Source organism: Pinus tabuliformis, chromosome 1_2 (assembly GCF_031772625.1).
Source record: "Pinus tabuliformis cultivar Carrire ecotype Pingquan chromosome 1_2, CPIR1, whole genome shotgun sequence".
Lineage (NCBI taxonomy): Eukaryota > Viridiplantae > Streptophyta > Pinopsida > Pinales > Pinaceae > Pinus > Pinus tabuliformis.
Window position 1 is genome coordinate 1,023,403,413 of NC_142298.1, and position 12,423 is coordinate 1,023,415,835.

The window sequence follows — 12,423 nt, forward strand, 5'->3', positions numbered from 1 at the left end:
TCTTATTCTCAAGTACACATCTACTTTCTTTATAGAAAGAATACGTGCACTATTATCATCTTTCTTACCGTGCAAGGCTGCAATTAGCTGTCGTGTTACAGCCTTTTACCTGTTTGTTAGTTTGAGACTGCCGTGTAAAACTAGTCACCATGGGCACTCCCACAGATCAATATAAAGTCATTCTGTCTACGATTCTGAATACAGAACTGATAGAGTGTAAATCTAAATAGTGTCAAGAAAGAAATTATTACTGTGATTGTGATAAAAATTTGAAGATGGATTTTCAGGGAGGTCCTCCACATCCAGGCCCTGGAGGTGGGGGCGGTCCTCATCCTCCCTCTCCTGGTTCTGGTGGCGGCGGTGGAGGTGGAGGCGGTCCTCATCCTCCCCCTCGTGGTCCTGGTGGCGGCGGTGGAGGTCCTGGCGGCGGTGGAGGTCCTGGTGGCGGCGGTGGAGGTGGGGGCGGTCCTGATCCTCCCCCTCCTGGTCCTGGTGGCGGCGGAGGAGGTCCTGATCCTCCCCCTCCTGGTCCTGGTGGCGGCGGCGGCGGCTGGGGACCTTTCGGTTGTTTGGATGCATGGTAAATCTATTTTATTAATTGGCCATTTTCCTAGATTTGAAACTATGGAATCTTTCTGTTTTTGGTTGTTTGATTTTGGTTTATTGAGTTGGACGTGATACTGACAGAAATGGGTGTCTGAAACAGTTTTTACTTCCTGTTTTGCTGTTGGTTGTGTCCGGGAGACGGTCCTCCTCCTCCTCGTCCGTGACAAAAGAAAAAGCTAAATAAAGGGCCGATCAGCGACATATTTGTTTACTGCAAGTGCTCTAATGTGTTATACCTACTACTTACATTATTTAGAATGCTGATTCTGCTCTAATAATGCAGTCTGTTCTTCATAGTAGCACGTCATTTTGATTGAGGATTCACTGTTTGTATCATTGGTTGGAACTATGGAACTTTATTTAAGATAACGACAGACTTTGGGCCTTCCGATCAGGATAGGCCATTAAGGCTGAACATATATTATTTTATCTATGTTTCAAAGGAGTTTATTTTCCCTCTTGCTGGATGGTGGATATATTTGATGATGCTATGCTCTGATGGATTGATAAATTTCTCTGTGCTGCGGATGAAAATTAGTTTGAAATATAAATTATCTTTTTTGTTACGAAAAGAGAATGAATGAATACTAATACTAAATTAAAATTAAAATTCTATACGATTGATAAAAAAATTACATATTTTTTTTTAATTATTTATATATATATATATATATATATATAATTAATTAATTAATTTAGGTTTGATATCATATTATATATATTTGAAAAAATTGATTAGGTTATAGGTATGTTTATTTAAAAATTTAATTATGAAATATAATTATATAAATTAAATGGGTGGTAAATATTGATAGGCATCAATCGTAATAAGAATCAAAACACTTATATCACTTTACTATGAATATTCAAAATTTATATTTGGTTTTATTATAATACCATAGGATATTAATACCACATGGAAAAAAAGTGGTGACTCACTTCATATGATACTTGTTCACCTGATTTTTTTTTTTCAATTAACTAAATTAATTAAAAATGGAAAATAGAATATTAAATCCACACAATTCACGAAATAATTATTGATATTTCAATTAAAATTTTAAAGCCTCTATCTTTAATATTTGAGTGGATGACTGAGATATAATTTCTATGAAATATGTAGTAATGTTCTTGTGTATACACATATCAAAGGTTAAGATTTATTTTCGAATTAGTTATTTTACTTAATTTAACTCAAATTAATTTATTAAAAAATAATGATATCAACACATGTTATATTAAGTATGGAGTATTGATAAATCATGATATTAACTAATTATATAACAAAATCAATTTATAAATTAAAATTTTTCACTTAATAAATGAAAATCTTATTATATTTTTTTAATATTAAAAAAATAATTATTAATTTTTATATATAATTACTAGTATCATATAATATAATATAATAATCTTAATTTTGGTTTACACGTTTTCAAACTCAATATCTCAAATGAGGAAAAATTATCCATAAGAAACCTTAACAATAATCTCAAATCGTTATCCATAAAAAAAAACCTTAACAATTATCTCAAATCGTTATCCATGAGAAACCTTAACAATAATCTCAAATCGCTCATCTTATAAGTAGATAAGGGAAATCATACAGCCGTTGTGAATTCATCCAACCATGAATGGAAAATGTTTAAACTCTGTTCCTTCTCCTTCTATAAACCTCTTTCTAAAATCCCTATCTCCATCATTAAAGTCGTGACCAATGCAATCAAATCCTCTTCTTTTAATCATACTATCCAAGGATTTCTTAATCCACCTCAACCCTCACAGTCCCCCAAAATCTGTGGTCTGTTTAAAATCCACAAGAAAGATATTTCCTAAGATCTATGGTCTGTTTAAAATCCACAAGAAAGATATCTCCCTAAGACTCTATTTAAAATCCACAAGAAAGACATGTTCCTAAGACTATCGTTAGTGACATTGGTGTTGGAATAATGTTGAAATGGTGAGTTTAGATAAGAGTTGATGAACTATATTTTTGTATTAAGTGTTTAAATTTATTTTAGTCTTTGTAGTTTGTGTTGTGAGTCTGTGATCTAAATTATTTGTATCTAGATTATCTTAAAAATTGTCAATGTATGTTTATATAATTTACAAATTTTCAACGTATGTTTATATAATTTACTGATTGTTCAAACAATTTGATCAATGATAAATAGTTTCATTCTTATGCATCTCTCTAATTCTCTACTATAATATTAGAATTAGAGAAGGAAATCTAGTAAGACTTCAGACCTGAGAGCAAAAGGGCCCAAATCTATGAGGGTGGTGAGATTGAGAGCTGTGAGATCTTGTTGTTACCGTGTTGCTCGAAAGTTTTTTTTCGGTTGGTTGTCTGCAACCATTGTGTAAAATCAAGGGCCTTGCTTTCTGTTTGGTCATCTAAATCTACAGGTGGGAAGCATTGTTCGACCTTGTTACAGGTTCCGTATATCATATCGGTTCCAAGCAGGCGGAGGAGGTTTTTTTTGAAGCAATTGTGCTGTCACCAAGTTAGAAAATTTGTTAAGGGTCTGCATGTAACTACATTGGCCGTGAGCAGAGAAGCCCGTAGAAGTATATAGTCGCCGCAAGTCGCAGTGTGTAATTCATCTTGCTGGAGGGTGTGCATTACGACTAACGTGAAAGGAATATTTTATTGACCCACATTCTGTCCACGACGCGTTGTGTGAGGTCAAAAGTTTGATTTTATTTTCAAAGAAAGCTAATCTATAAAGTCAAAGCCTCTTTGGTTTAAGTGAGTTCGTATCACTTGTTTTGAGTTAGTTTTTATATGGAGACATAAGGGATTAAAACTATTTTGATGGCAAAAAAAAATTTCTTTTGGTGAAAATAATTTATATGAAGGTATTTTTTTGGAGTGTAAATTGTGTTTCGTAAAAAGGGAGAAATAAGGAGTTTTTTTTTAAGATTTTATAATTAGTTTAGTTTGAAGTAAGATTGAGTTTGATTCTTTAGATCTTGTATATTTGGTTTTGGATTTGGTGAATTTGAATGGGTTCACAGGAAATTATCCAAATTAGAAATTTAAGGTATTGGAGAGAAATAATTTGTATCCCATAGTGAGTGGGGCAGAGCTCAAACTCACCGTTGCTGCAACCATTCCAGATTGGGAAAAATGAGAAAAAAACGCGAAGGTATTGCTACGAATGTTAGTTAAGGACAACATCATTCTTCATATTAGGGACTCCAAAACATCCAAAGAAACATGGGATGTTCTCAAAAGCTTGTATGAAACATCTAATACCAATCGACCTTTTTTCTTTAAGATCGAGATTTTGTCAATTATGGAAATCAATGAAAGTATAAGCAATTTATTTTCCGGTGTTAAAGAGCTAAGTGATAAGTCAGGAGACATTGGTGAAAAGGTGTCCAACACTGACTTGGTCACCATCACAATAAATGTCTTAGTGCAAGATTATCAAATTTTTGTTTCAAGTTTTTGAGTTAGAGAGAAGCCTCCTATTTTTGATGAATTGACAAGTATTCTTCTACAAGACGAAGAGAGGATGAAGAACTTCAATTTGGGCTCAAACAATTCAGATTTGGCATTGGTGGCCAAGGGTAAGAAGCCATACAAAGGAAAGAAATGGGACAAAAGAAAAGGAGACAAGTTTCAAGCAAAGAAGAAAGGTATGACACAATCTAAATTTCCAGTTCATGATAAGAGAAATGATGATTGTTATTATTGTGGCAAACCTGGACATCATGCTAAAGATTTCTATAAAAGGAAATATAATGACTCTAAATAGAGAAACATAAGACATAATGGGAATTTTGTGGACAAAGAAACCTCAATCAATGATGGATTTAAAATCTCAGATTGTTTGTTTTTGACGCTGCATTGAGACTAACGATGTGAATGCTTGGTTCATTGATTCTGGTGCATCACTCCATATGTCTTGTAATAAAGGTTGGTTCGATGAATATCATGAGAACATTGATGGAACATGTGTTTATCTAGTAGATAACAGATCCCTTAAAGTTCAAGGTTATGGAATAATAGGCGTGATGTTTCCTAATGGACAAGAGAGACAGATCCATGATGTGATGTATGTTCCTGGTATCAAAAAGAATTTAATTTCTATTTATACTATTGTTGATCAAGATCTAAAGGTGGAATTTGTAAAATCACAGTTTGTTGTTAAGGATATCCAAGATTGCTACAAGGTTATTGCCACAGGTACCAGAGTTGGAGGCGTGTATAAGGTGGATGTGACCAGGACATGGCATCAAGCATTGGCATCTACACCAATGTCAACAAAAGAGTTATGACATCAAAGGTATAGGAATTTAAATCACAATGATTTAATGTTACTTAAAAAAAAACCAATGGTTGAAGGTCTTCGTGTTAGGAAGAATAATCATGGTTAATGTGAAGCATGTGCACTTGGCAAGCAACATAGAGGGGAATTTCCAGTACATGAAGAAAAAAGACAAAGATAAATACTTGCATTAATTCATACTGATGTGTGTGGACCTATGCAAACTAGATTTCTTGGAGGAGCATTGTAATTTATTATTTTTGTTGATGACAGATCTAGATATACATCGGTCTATTTCATAAGAAAGAAAAGTGATGTTTTTGAGTATTTTAAGGAATTCAAAAACATGGTGGAAAAAAAATGGGAAATAAATCAAAATTCTCAAATCTAATCAGGGGGGAGAATACAAATCAAGAGCATTCAATCAAAATTGTAAAACTCATGGGATTCTGCAACAATTTATAGTACCTCATACACCTCAACAAAATGGAGTTGCTAAGAGGAAAAGAAAAACACTAATGGAATGTGCACGTGCTTTGCTTCATGGTAAACATATCTCTAATGGTTTTTGGGGTGAAGCCATTAGTACTGATGTTTATTTGAAAAATACGAGTCCAACCAAAAGTTTAGATCTGAAAACACATTTTGAAACATTTTATAGATATAAACCAAAAGTGAATCATTTAATTGTGTTTGGATGCAAGGAATTTTCTCATATTCCAAAATATGAAAGAAGAAAACTTGATGGAAAATAAATTAAGTGCACATTCATTAGTTATTGTGATGATAAAAAAAATACAAGTTGTTTGATCCCAATTCACATAGATTTCTTGCAAGTAGGGATGCGGTGTTTCATGAAAATGTAGTTATAGGTGATAAAATGAATAATACAGTTGTATGGCATGATATTGGTGATTATGTCAAAATAGAAGCAAGTTTTGAACAAGAACAAGTTCAAGAGAAGGAAGCATCTAGCAGTCATGACACTCCAAGAAGAGGACAAGAGACTCCACAAAGAAGAAATAAGGATGAAAGAAGTATAACTACAAGGAAGACATCATGTCAAATTCAACCTCCTATAAGGTATAAAGATTATGCATTGATGTTTCATGTAATGAATGTTGTAGAACCTTAAAGTTATGAAGAAGCTAAAGAATATAAAGAATGGAGAGATACAATCAATGAGGAATATAACTATATAATGAAGAATGACACATGGGAATTAACATAATTGCCCAAAGATAAAGTTCCCATACGATGCAAATAGTTGTTCAAACCAAAGTTTAACGCTGATGGCAATATTGATAAGTATAAATCTAGATTGGTTGCAAAAGGCTATTGAAAAAAAGAAGGCATTTATTATGAAAATACTTTTGCACCTATAGCTAAACTTAATACAATTAGAATCATGATTTCATTAGCTACAAAATAAAATTGGAAAATACATCAGTTGGATGTCAAATCTGCTTTCTTGAATGGTGAATTAAAAGAAGAAGTTTCTTTGGTTCATCCTGAAGGGTTTGTAAAATAGGGGCATGAGCATCTTGTTTTAAGGTTAAAGAAAGCTTTGTATGGTTTGAAACAAGCACCAAGATCTTGCTATCTGAAATTGATTCATTCTTTTATGAAAAAGGATTTGTGAGAAGAATTAGTGATCCTAACTTGTACATCAAGAAAGATGAAGATGGGAATATTGCCTTGATATCTTTATATGTTGATGATGTTATCATAACAAGCACTACATTCAAGTTGATTGAAGAAATTAAAATTCAGTGGTCACAAATATTTGAAATGAAGGATCTTGGTGAATTTCATTATTGTCTGGGTCTTGAAATTTGGAGGGAATATGGTAGGACAATAATCACACAAAGAAAATATGTAAATACAATCCTTGAAAGATTTCATATGTTTGAATGCAAACCAATGTCTACACCTTTGGAACATAATTCTAATTTGTACAATGATGATGGATCTAAAGAGGTGAATGGAAATTTGTATCATCAATTGGTGGGCATTTTGGACTACCTCACCACTACCAGGCCAGATATAGAATATTGTTAGCATCCTTAGTTAGTTTATGGCTAAGCCTTGTAAAAGCCATTCGAAAGCAACAAATAAAGTCCTTCGATATCTGAAAGAAACACTTTATTTTCGTATTTTGTATACTGATGAATCTGATGTTGAGTTGGCAGGTTTTTTTGATTCAGATTGGGCGAGAAATCTTGATGATAGAATATCAAACTATGTGTATGCATTCAATTTAGGATCAGGGATCGTATCATGGAGTAGCAAGAAACAACCAATTGTTTCTTTGTCATCCATAGAAGAAGAATACAAAGCCTTGATCAATGCAACTTGTGAATCTATTTGGTTAAGGAGGATTCTTAAAGATATTGGACAAAAAAAGAGAGGACCAACATGTATCAAATGTGACAACCAAAGTTCTATTAAGTTGGCAAATAATCTAATTTATCATGCCAGAACAAAACAAATTGAAGTCCAACATTATTTTGTAAGGGAAAAGATACAATAAAATGAGATTCATTTAGTCTATTGTAATACAAGTGAGAGTGTAGCTTACATCTTCACCAAGCCTCTTGGAAATATGAACTTTGAAATATGTAGACAACAAAAAGGCATTGTTGAAAATCCATTTCTCCATTAAGGGGGGGTGTTGGAGTAATGTCAAAATGGTGAGTCCAGCTAGATTTGATGAGCTATGTTCTCATAGTTAGTGTTTCAGTTTATTTTTCATGATTTGTGTCTTCGTAGTTTGTGTTGTGAGTTGGTGATCCGAATTATTTGGATCTAGATTGTCCTAGAGGTTTTCTATGTGTGCCTATATAATGTACTGGTTGTCCAAGCAATTTGATCAATGAGAAATGGTTTCATTCTTGTGCATCTCTCTGGATCTCTAATAATTAGCGCGCCCACTTACACCTTATCCTGATGACTTGATCAAAAGATCTAACCCTTCATTAGGAAAACCTCTTCGTTTATCAAATATTCATCGTATTTTATTACTAACATTAAACAACTCCATCTAGATAAGCTTTATGTCTTTGTTAGTTTTTATGCTGCCTCCCTCTTTACTAAAATTACCATTCATGAGGCGATTGAAATAACTACTAACTTGGTTAATTCTGAAACCCTTACCTTGAACATAATTTGTCTTTTCTCTAACTTCTTTTCCTTTAAAGGTGTTTTTTATGAAAAAACTAAAGGAACTACCACGGGTTCATTCCTTTTGCCTAGTAGTATCCGACATCTTCATAGAATCCTTTGAATCTTGAGACTTAGATAGCTTCCATTTAGAACCTTAATGTTGAAGGTGGTTTGTTGATGATATATTTATTGTTTGGTCCCATGCCATCCCAGCTTTGCATTCTTTTCTTAACCACCTTAACAAAATATCTTGCCATATTCAGTTTACCATGGAAATAGAAGTCAAAAACTCCCTTTTGTTCCTCAAAGTTCTTGTGTCTAAAATTCTGAATGGCTCCTTCTTCTATCAATGGTATAGGAAAATGACTCATACTTATAGATACCTTCATGGTCATTCCCATCACCACCTAACTAAAAAAAAAACAATCCATAACTCCTTAGTGAATTGAACCCTTCACATATCTAATCCACAACACTTTAAAAAGGAATGTCTCAACTTTAACAAAGCCCTCCAAACCAAAGACTATTGCCTCCCAAATCAGAAAATTGTTTCACTTAGCCCTCAATCCTAAAGCTTAAACCAATTCTTCATCTCCCCACTTAACCAAAATTACATTTCCTTACATTCATGGTGTTACTAACCAAATTTCGAAGATCCTATGAAATAAGAATATTAAAAAAAAAATTCAAACCCCAAACCACCCTAAGACAACCCTTTAGGCCTATTAAAGACAAATATGCCCCCTTGCTTGGCCCTAGAGTCGATGAAATACCTTTGATCCAGACTAATGCATGAACACAACAAGATACATAAATACATATATATGTAGAGATGAAACATAAATAAAACTTGATTTCATTAATATCAAAGAACTGAAATATGCTTATATACAAAAATGGAAATAAACTAGCTCGAATGATGGTAGCTTATCTAAGAGAAGAAATGTGGTAGCTACATGCCTATGAACTATGTTATAATGAGGCTCAAAGGCATACTTATTATTGAGAAACAAGGAAAAAGCCTAAACATCCAAAAACCTAACCCTAGGAGGTGAAGTGTTAAAACTATGGGCCCTGTTTGGGTAAATTGGTACATTAACTTCTCGGGGTTGTAACTTTGGCATATGATCTCCATTTAACATGCACAATACCTCATTAGAAAGATCTATATGAGGACTACAACTTTTGAGTATAACGATCAATCAAACACCAATGTTTGATTGTGTTCCAAAAAACCTTTGTTTATAGCCTCAAAACGACTTCGGAAATTCAGGACCTGAAAAACTGCCAAAAATAGTAAATTGTGTTACAATTAAGGAAACTGAAAAACTGAAAGAAACAGTGGTGGGGGTCCAAGTGGAATAGGCGAGTGGGCACCAATATCCACCCGAATCACCCTTTTCCTGTGAAAAATATTACATAGGCCAAACATAATATCTTTTAAGGCTCGTATTAAAGAGCACATGGCTGAAAATATCCATAAAAATATCTCTAAATCGACCATTCATGAACACTCTCATAGCACCAAGCACCTCATCCACTTTGACGAAACTATAATTTTTGTATCTATACCCTTCCGCATTGCTCGTCTCATTAGTGAATTCATCAAAATTGAGAAGAACATTAACAATTTTAGCCAAGAAAATGGACTTAAGCTTATGTGTAACCTTACTCTTTGACGTAGCCTTGTGCTTTGCCTCTTTCGTGTCCCCCTTTTTCCCTTCCCCATTTCTCTTTTGAGATTTTCCCTTTATAACAATTTTAGTACTTGATTAATATTCACAAGAATAATATAATTAGAATAATAATTTTATTAATTTATCTAGTTTTTACTCTATGGACCCTAACATTAATATTTATATTAATATTAATTAAGAATTCAATTTAGAATGATGGTAATAATTAATTAAAATTTTGAGTAAAAATATTACCATTGAAAAATAATAATATTGTTTCGAATGACAGTATGAATTATTATTATTTATATTATTTTAATAACAATATTAATATTAATAATAATAATAATATTATTATTATTTCAAGAACATTAATATTATTATAAATAAAAATGGAAAAGCATTCCTCCTATGTCGTGGTAGCTAGGGTTTGGCCTTAGTCGGTCACCCCTCTTGTTGTCTTTGCATTTTATGGTCCATATGGCATCTGAATCATCATATTCTCAAGTGGTCATGACTATTGTGTTTCCTCTTCCTTCCGTTATGCTCTCCTTGTTAATTTCTACAGATTTTTGGAAGAGTTCACTTAAATCCCCTGCTTCATTGGGTGGAATCAAGATCCTAGTTGTGGAATCAAATGTTGACAGTTCTCATGCAAATTCATCCTCTGTAGTCACCAAGATTGTTTCCTCTACCCCATTATCATTATGAGATGTTTTGAGGGTTTCTTTGTGTTTCCATCCTCCAAGGTTGCCTTCTTCTTCTGTTAATGACTTTCCGAAACTTGCTTCTGAACCCCTCTCCTCCGTGATTCTAGTTTTTGAAGCTCTTATGATTGAGATGCTAGTAGTGGTTGAGGCTCTTAATGAGGCAATTTTCTTTTGATAAGTTGGATTATTTTTCAAGTTCAATGGTCTATGGCCAAGGTTCATTGACCTTTATTCCTGGATTTCTGAGAAATGGAAGGCTCTAATTTTTTATGCTCTAAACATCTACCCATTGGCAAGAGGTTTTTTTGTTCTTGTATCTAACAAAGTTGAAGACAAAACTTTGATTTCCATATTTTTCCCATGGTTATGGGGTAGGGAAGGGCTCTCTATGCACCCTTGGTTTCCCTCTTTTAACCCCCTCACTGCTTCAATATCGACTACTTGATTTCAGTAAGGCTCCTTAATATTCCTTTGCATTTGTCAAATCATGCTTCTTTGACTACAATTGGTAATGATTTAGGTAGTTTCTACTACTGAAGTGATGATACAAAACTCTATTTGAAGTCCACATATGCTTGCATATGTGTGGAAATGAATTTCAGTAAAGGTTTTCCAAATAAAATCAAGTTAAGAAGTCCTCGATATATATATGGATGTAAAAACTAGATTACAAAAATATATCTTTTCGTTGTAGGGATGGCTATGAGACTAGTTTTCCTCTCAAATCTTGTTCCAATGAGAATAAAGCTGAGAATACCAGTCATAAAACTCATTGGTGGGAGGGCAGAAACTAATATTACTAAACAATCTAAAAAGAGGATCTTCCTTCAACCCCTAGCAAAGTAGACAAATTCCAAATAGAATCAAAATTTCTAACAACAAGCCAAGTTCAGATAAGCAATAATGTAGAAGCTTATGACATTTTAGTAAAAGATAGTAAATTGAATTCTTCCCCAAGTTCTTCTTAGATGAATTCCCTTGAGGAATAGGATTTCAATGGTGTGCATACAATTTTGGATACGAGTGATTCTTTGCCCATTCCCTTTGAGGATTTCCCTACAGGAAAAAAGTTTGATCATGCCCCTCCTTGGGCAGATGAAATGGATGAGGGTGATCCTTCCCTGGTTTCAAAGAATGAATATGTCAACAAAAACAAACAAAGAAAATTGGAAAGTTAGACTATTCGGAAAATTCGAAATGGAACCAAGTTGGAAAAAAGATAAAAAGCAACTCTCCAAGGATGACGAGAAGTCAATCCAAGTGAAAATGAATCTAAGATGAAAATAAGATGCAAATACATATGGATTTTGGGGATATTTTGGAAAGTTTTTAGTTGGAATAGGAGAAATCCTTTCTTTTTTAAGATATATATATATATATATATATATATATATATATATATATCATTAATAACACTCTTTGGTCTCTTTAATAATAATATTAATATTAATTACTATTATTATTATATTATTGATTATATTTTAAATTCTTTAGTGATCTGTAAACTTTCGTGGATATTCCACTGGACAGTTCCTTACAACACATATGATATTATTATATTAAAAATATGAGATTCTACACTATTACAATTTTATTTAATTTTTAGATGTGTAGATTTTACTGTAATTAGTGCATGCATGCGAATGGAAATTATGCATAAGAGTAGAGACCAATAAAATAAGCTCACACACACATAAGACACAAAATATGCTCTCTTGGAAACCCTTTCGGGAGAAAACCCAGCTGTAAGGTGAGGTCACTTCACTCTCTTTCTTTGTCTAGAAATATGGTTGCAGGTACACAGAAGTAATGCCTGTGGCCCGTGGGCTACTACAATGCATAGATCCTCTTTGTGTGCTGTACCTCCTATCTCTCCTGGCTATCTTTGCTCATTAATGGAACAAAATGATTTGGAAAGAATCGAATGCCTCTTCCTCCTAGTGGCTCAGTTATACACATCCCGATAGCCTACTAGTGGTTAATTTT

At 33.3% G+C, this 12,423-nt stretch overlaps 1 protein-coding gene across 2 annotated transcripts; it reads left to right on the forward strand.

Moving 5' to 3' along the window:
* The first annotated feature begins 214 nt into the window (after positions 1 to 214).
* LOC149209599 (uncharacterized) lies at positions 215 to 1,061 on the forward strand. 2 transcript variants are annotated; one of them, XM_089394295.1, is made up of 3 exons: positions 215 to 396; positions 436 to 580; positions 707 to 1,061. In XM_089394295.1, the coding sequence occupies exons 1-3, from the start codon at positions 276 to 278 to the stop codon at positions 768 to 770; spliced, it is 330 nt and encodes a 109-aa protein (XP_089250421.1). In that variant the 5' UTR covers positions 215 to 275; the 3' UTR covers positions 771 to 1,061. The 2 variants fall into 2 exon arrangements, with proteins under 2 accessions (XP_089250421.1, XP_089250420.1); XM_089394294.1 differs by having other exon boundaries at positions 215 to 580.
* The last annotated feature ends 11,362 nt before the right edge of the window (positions 1,062 to 12,423 follow it).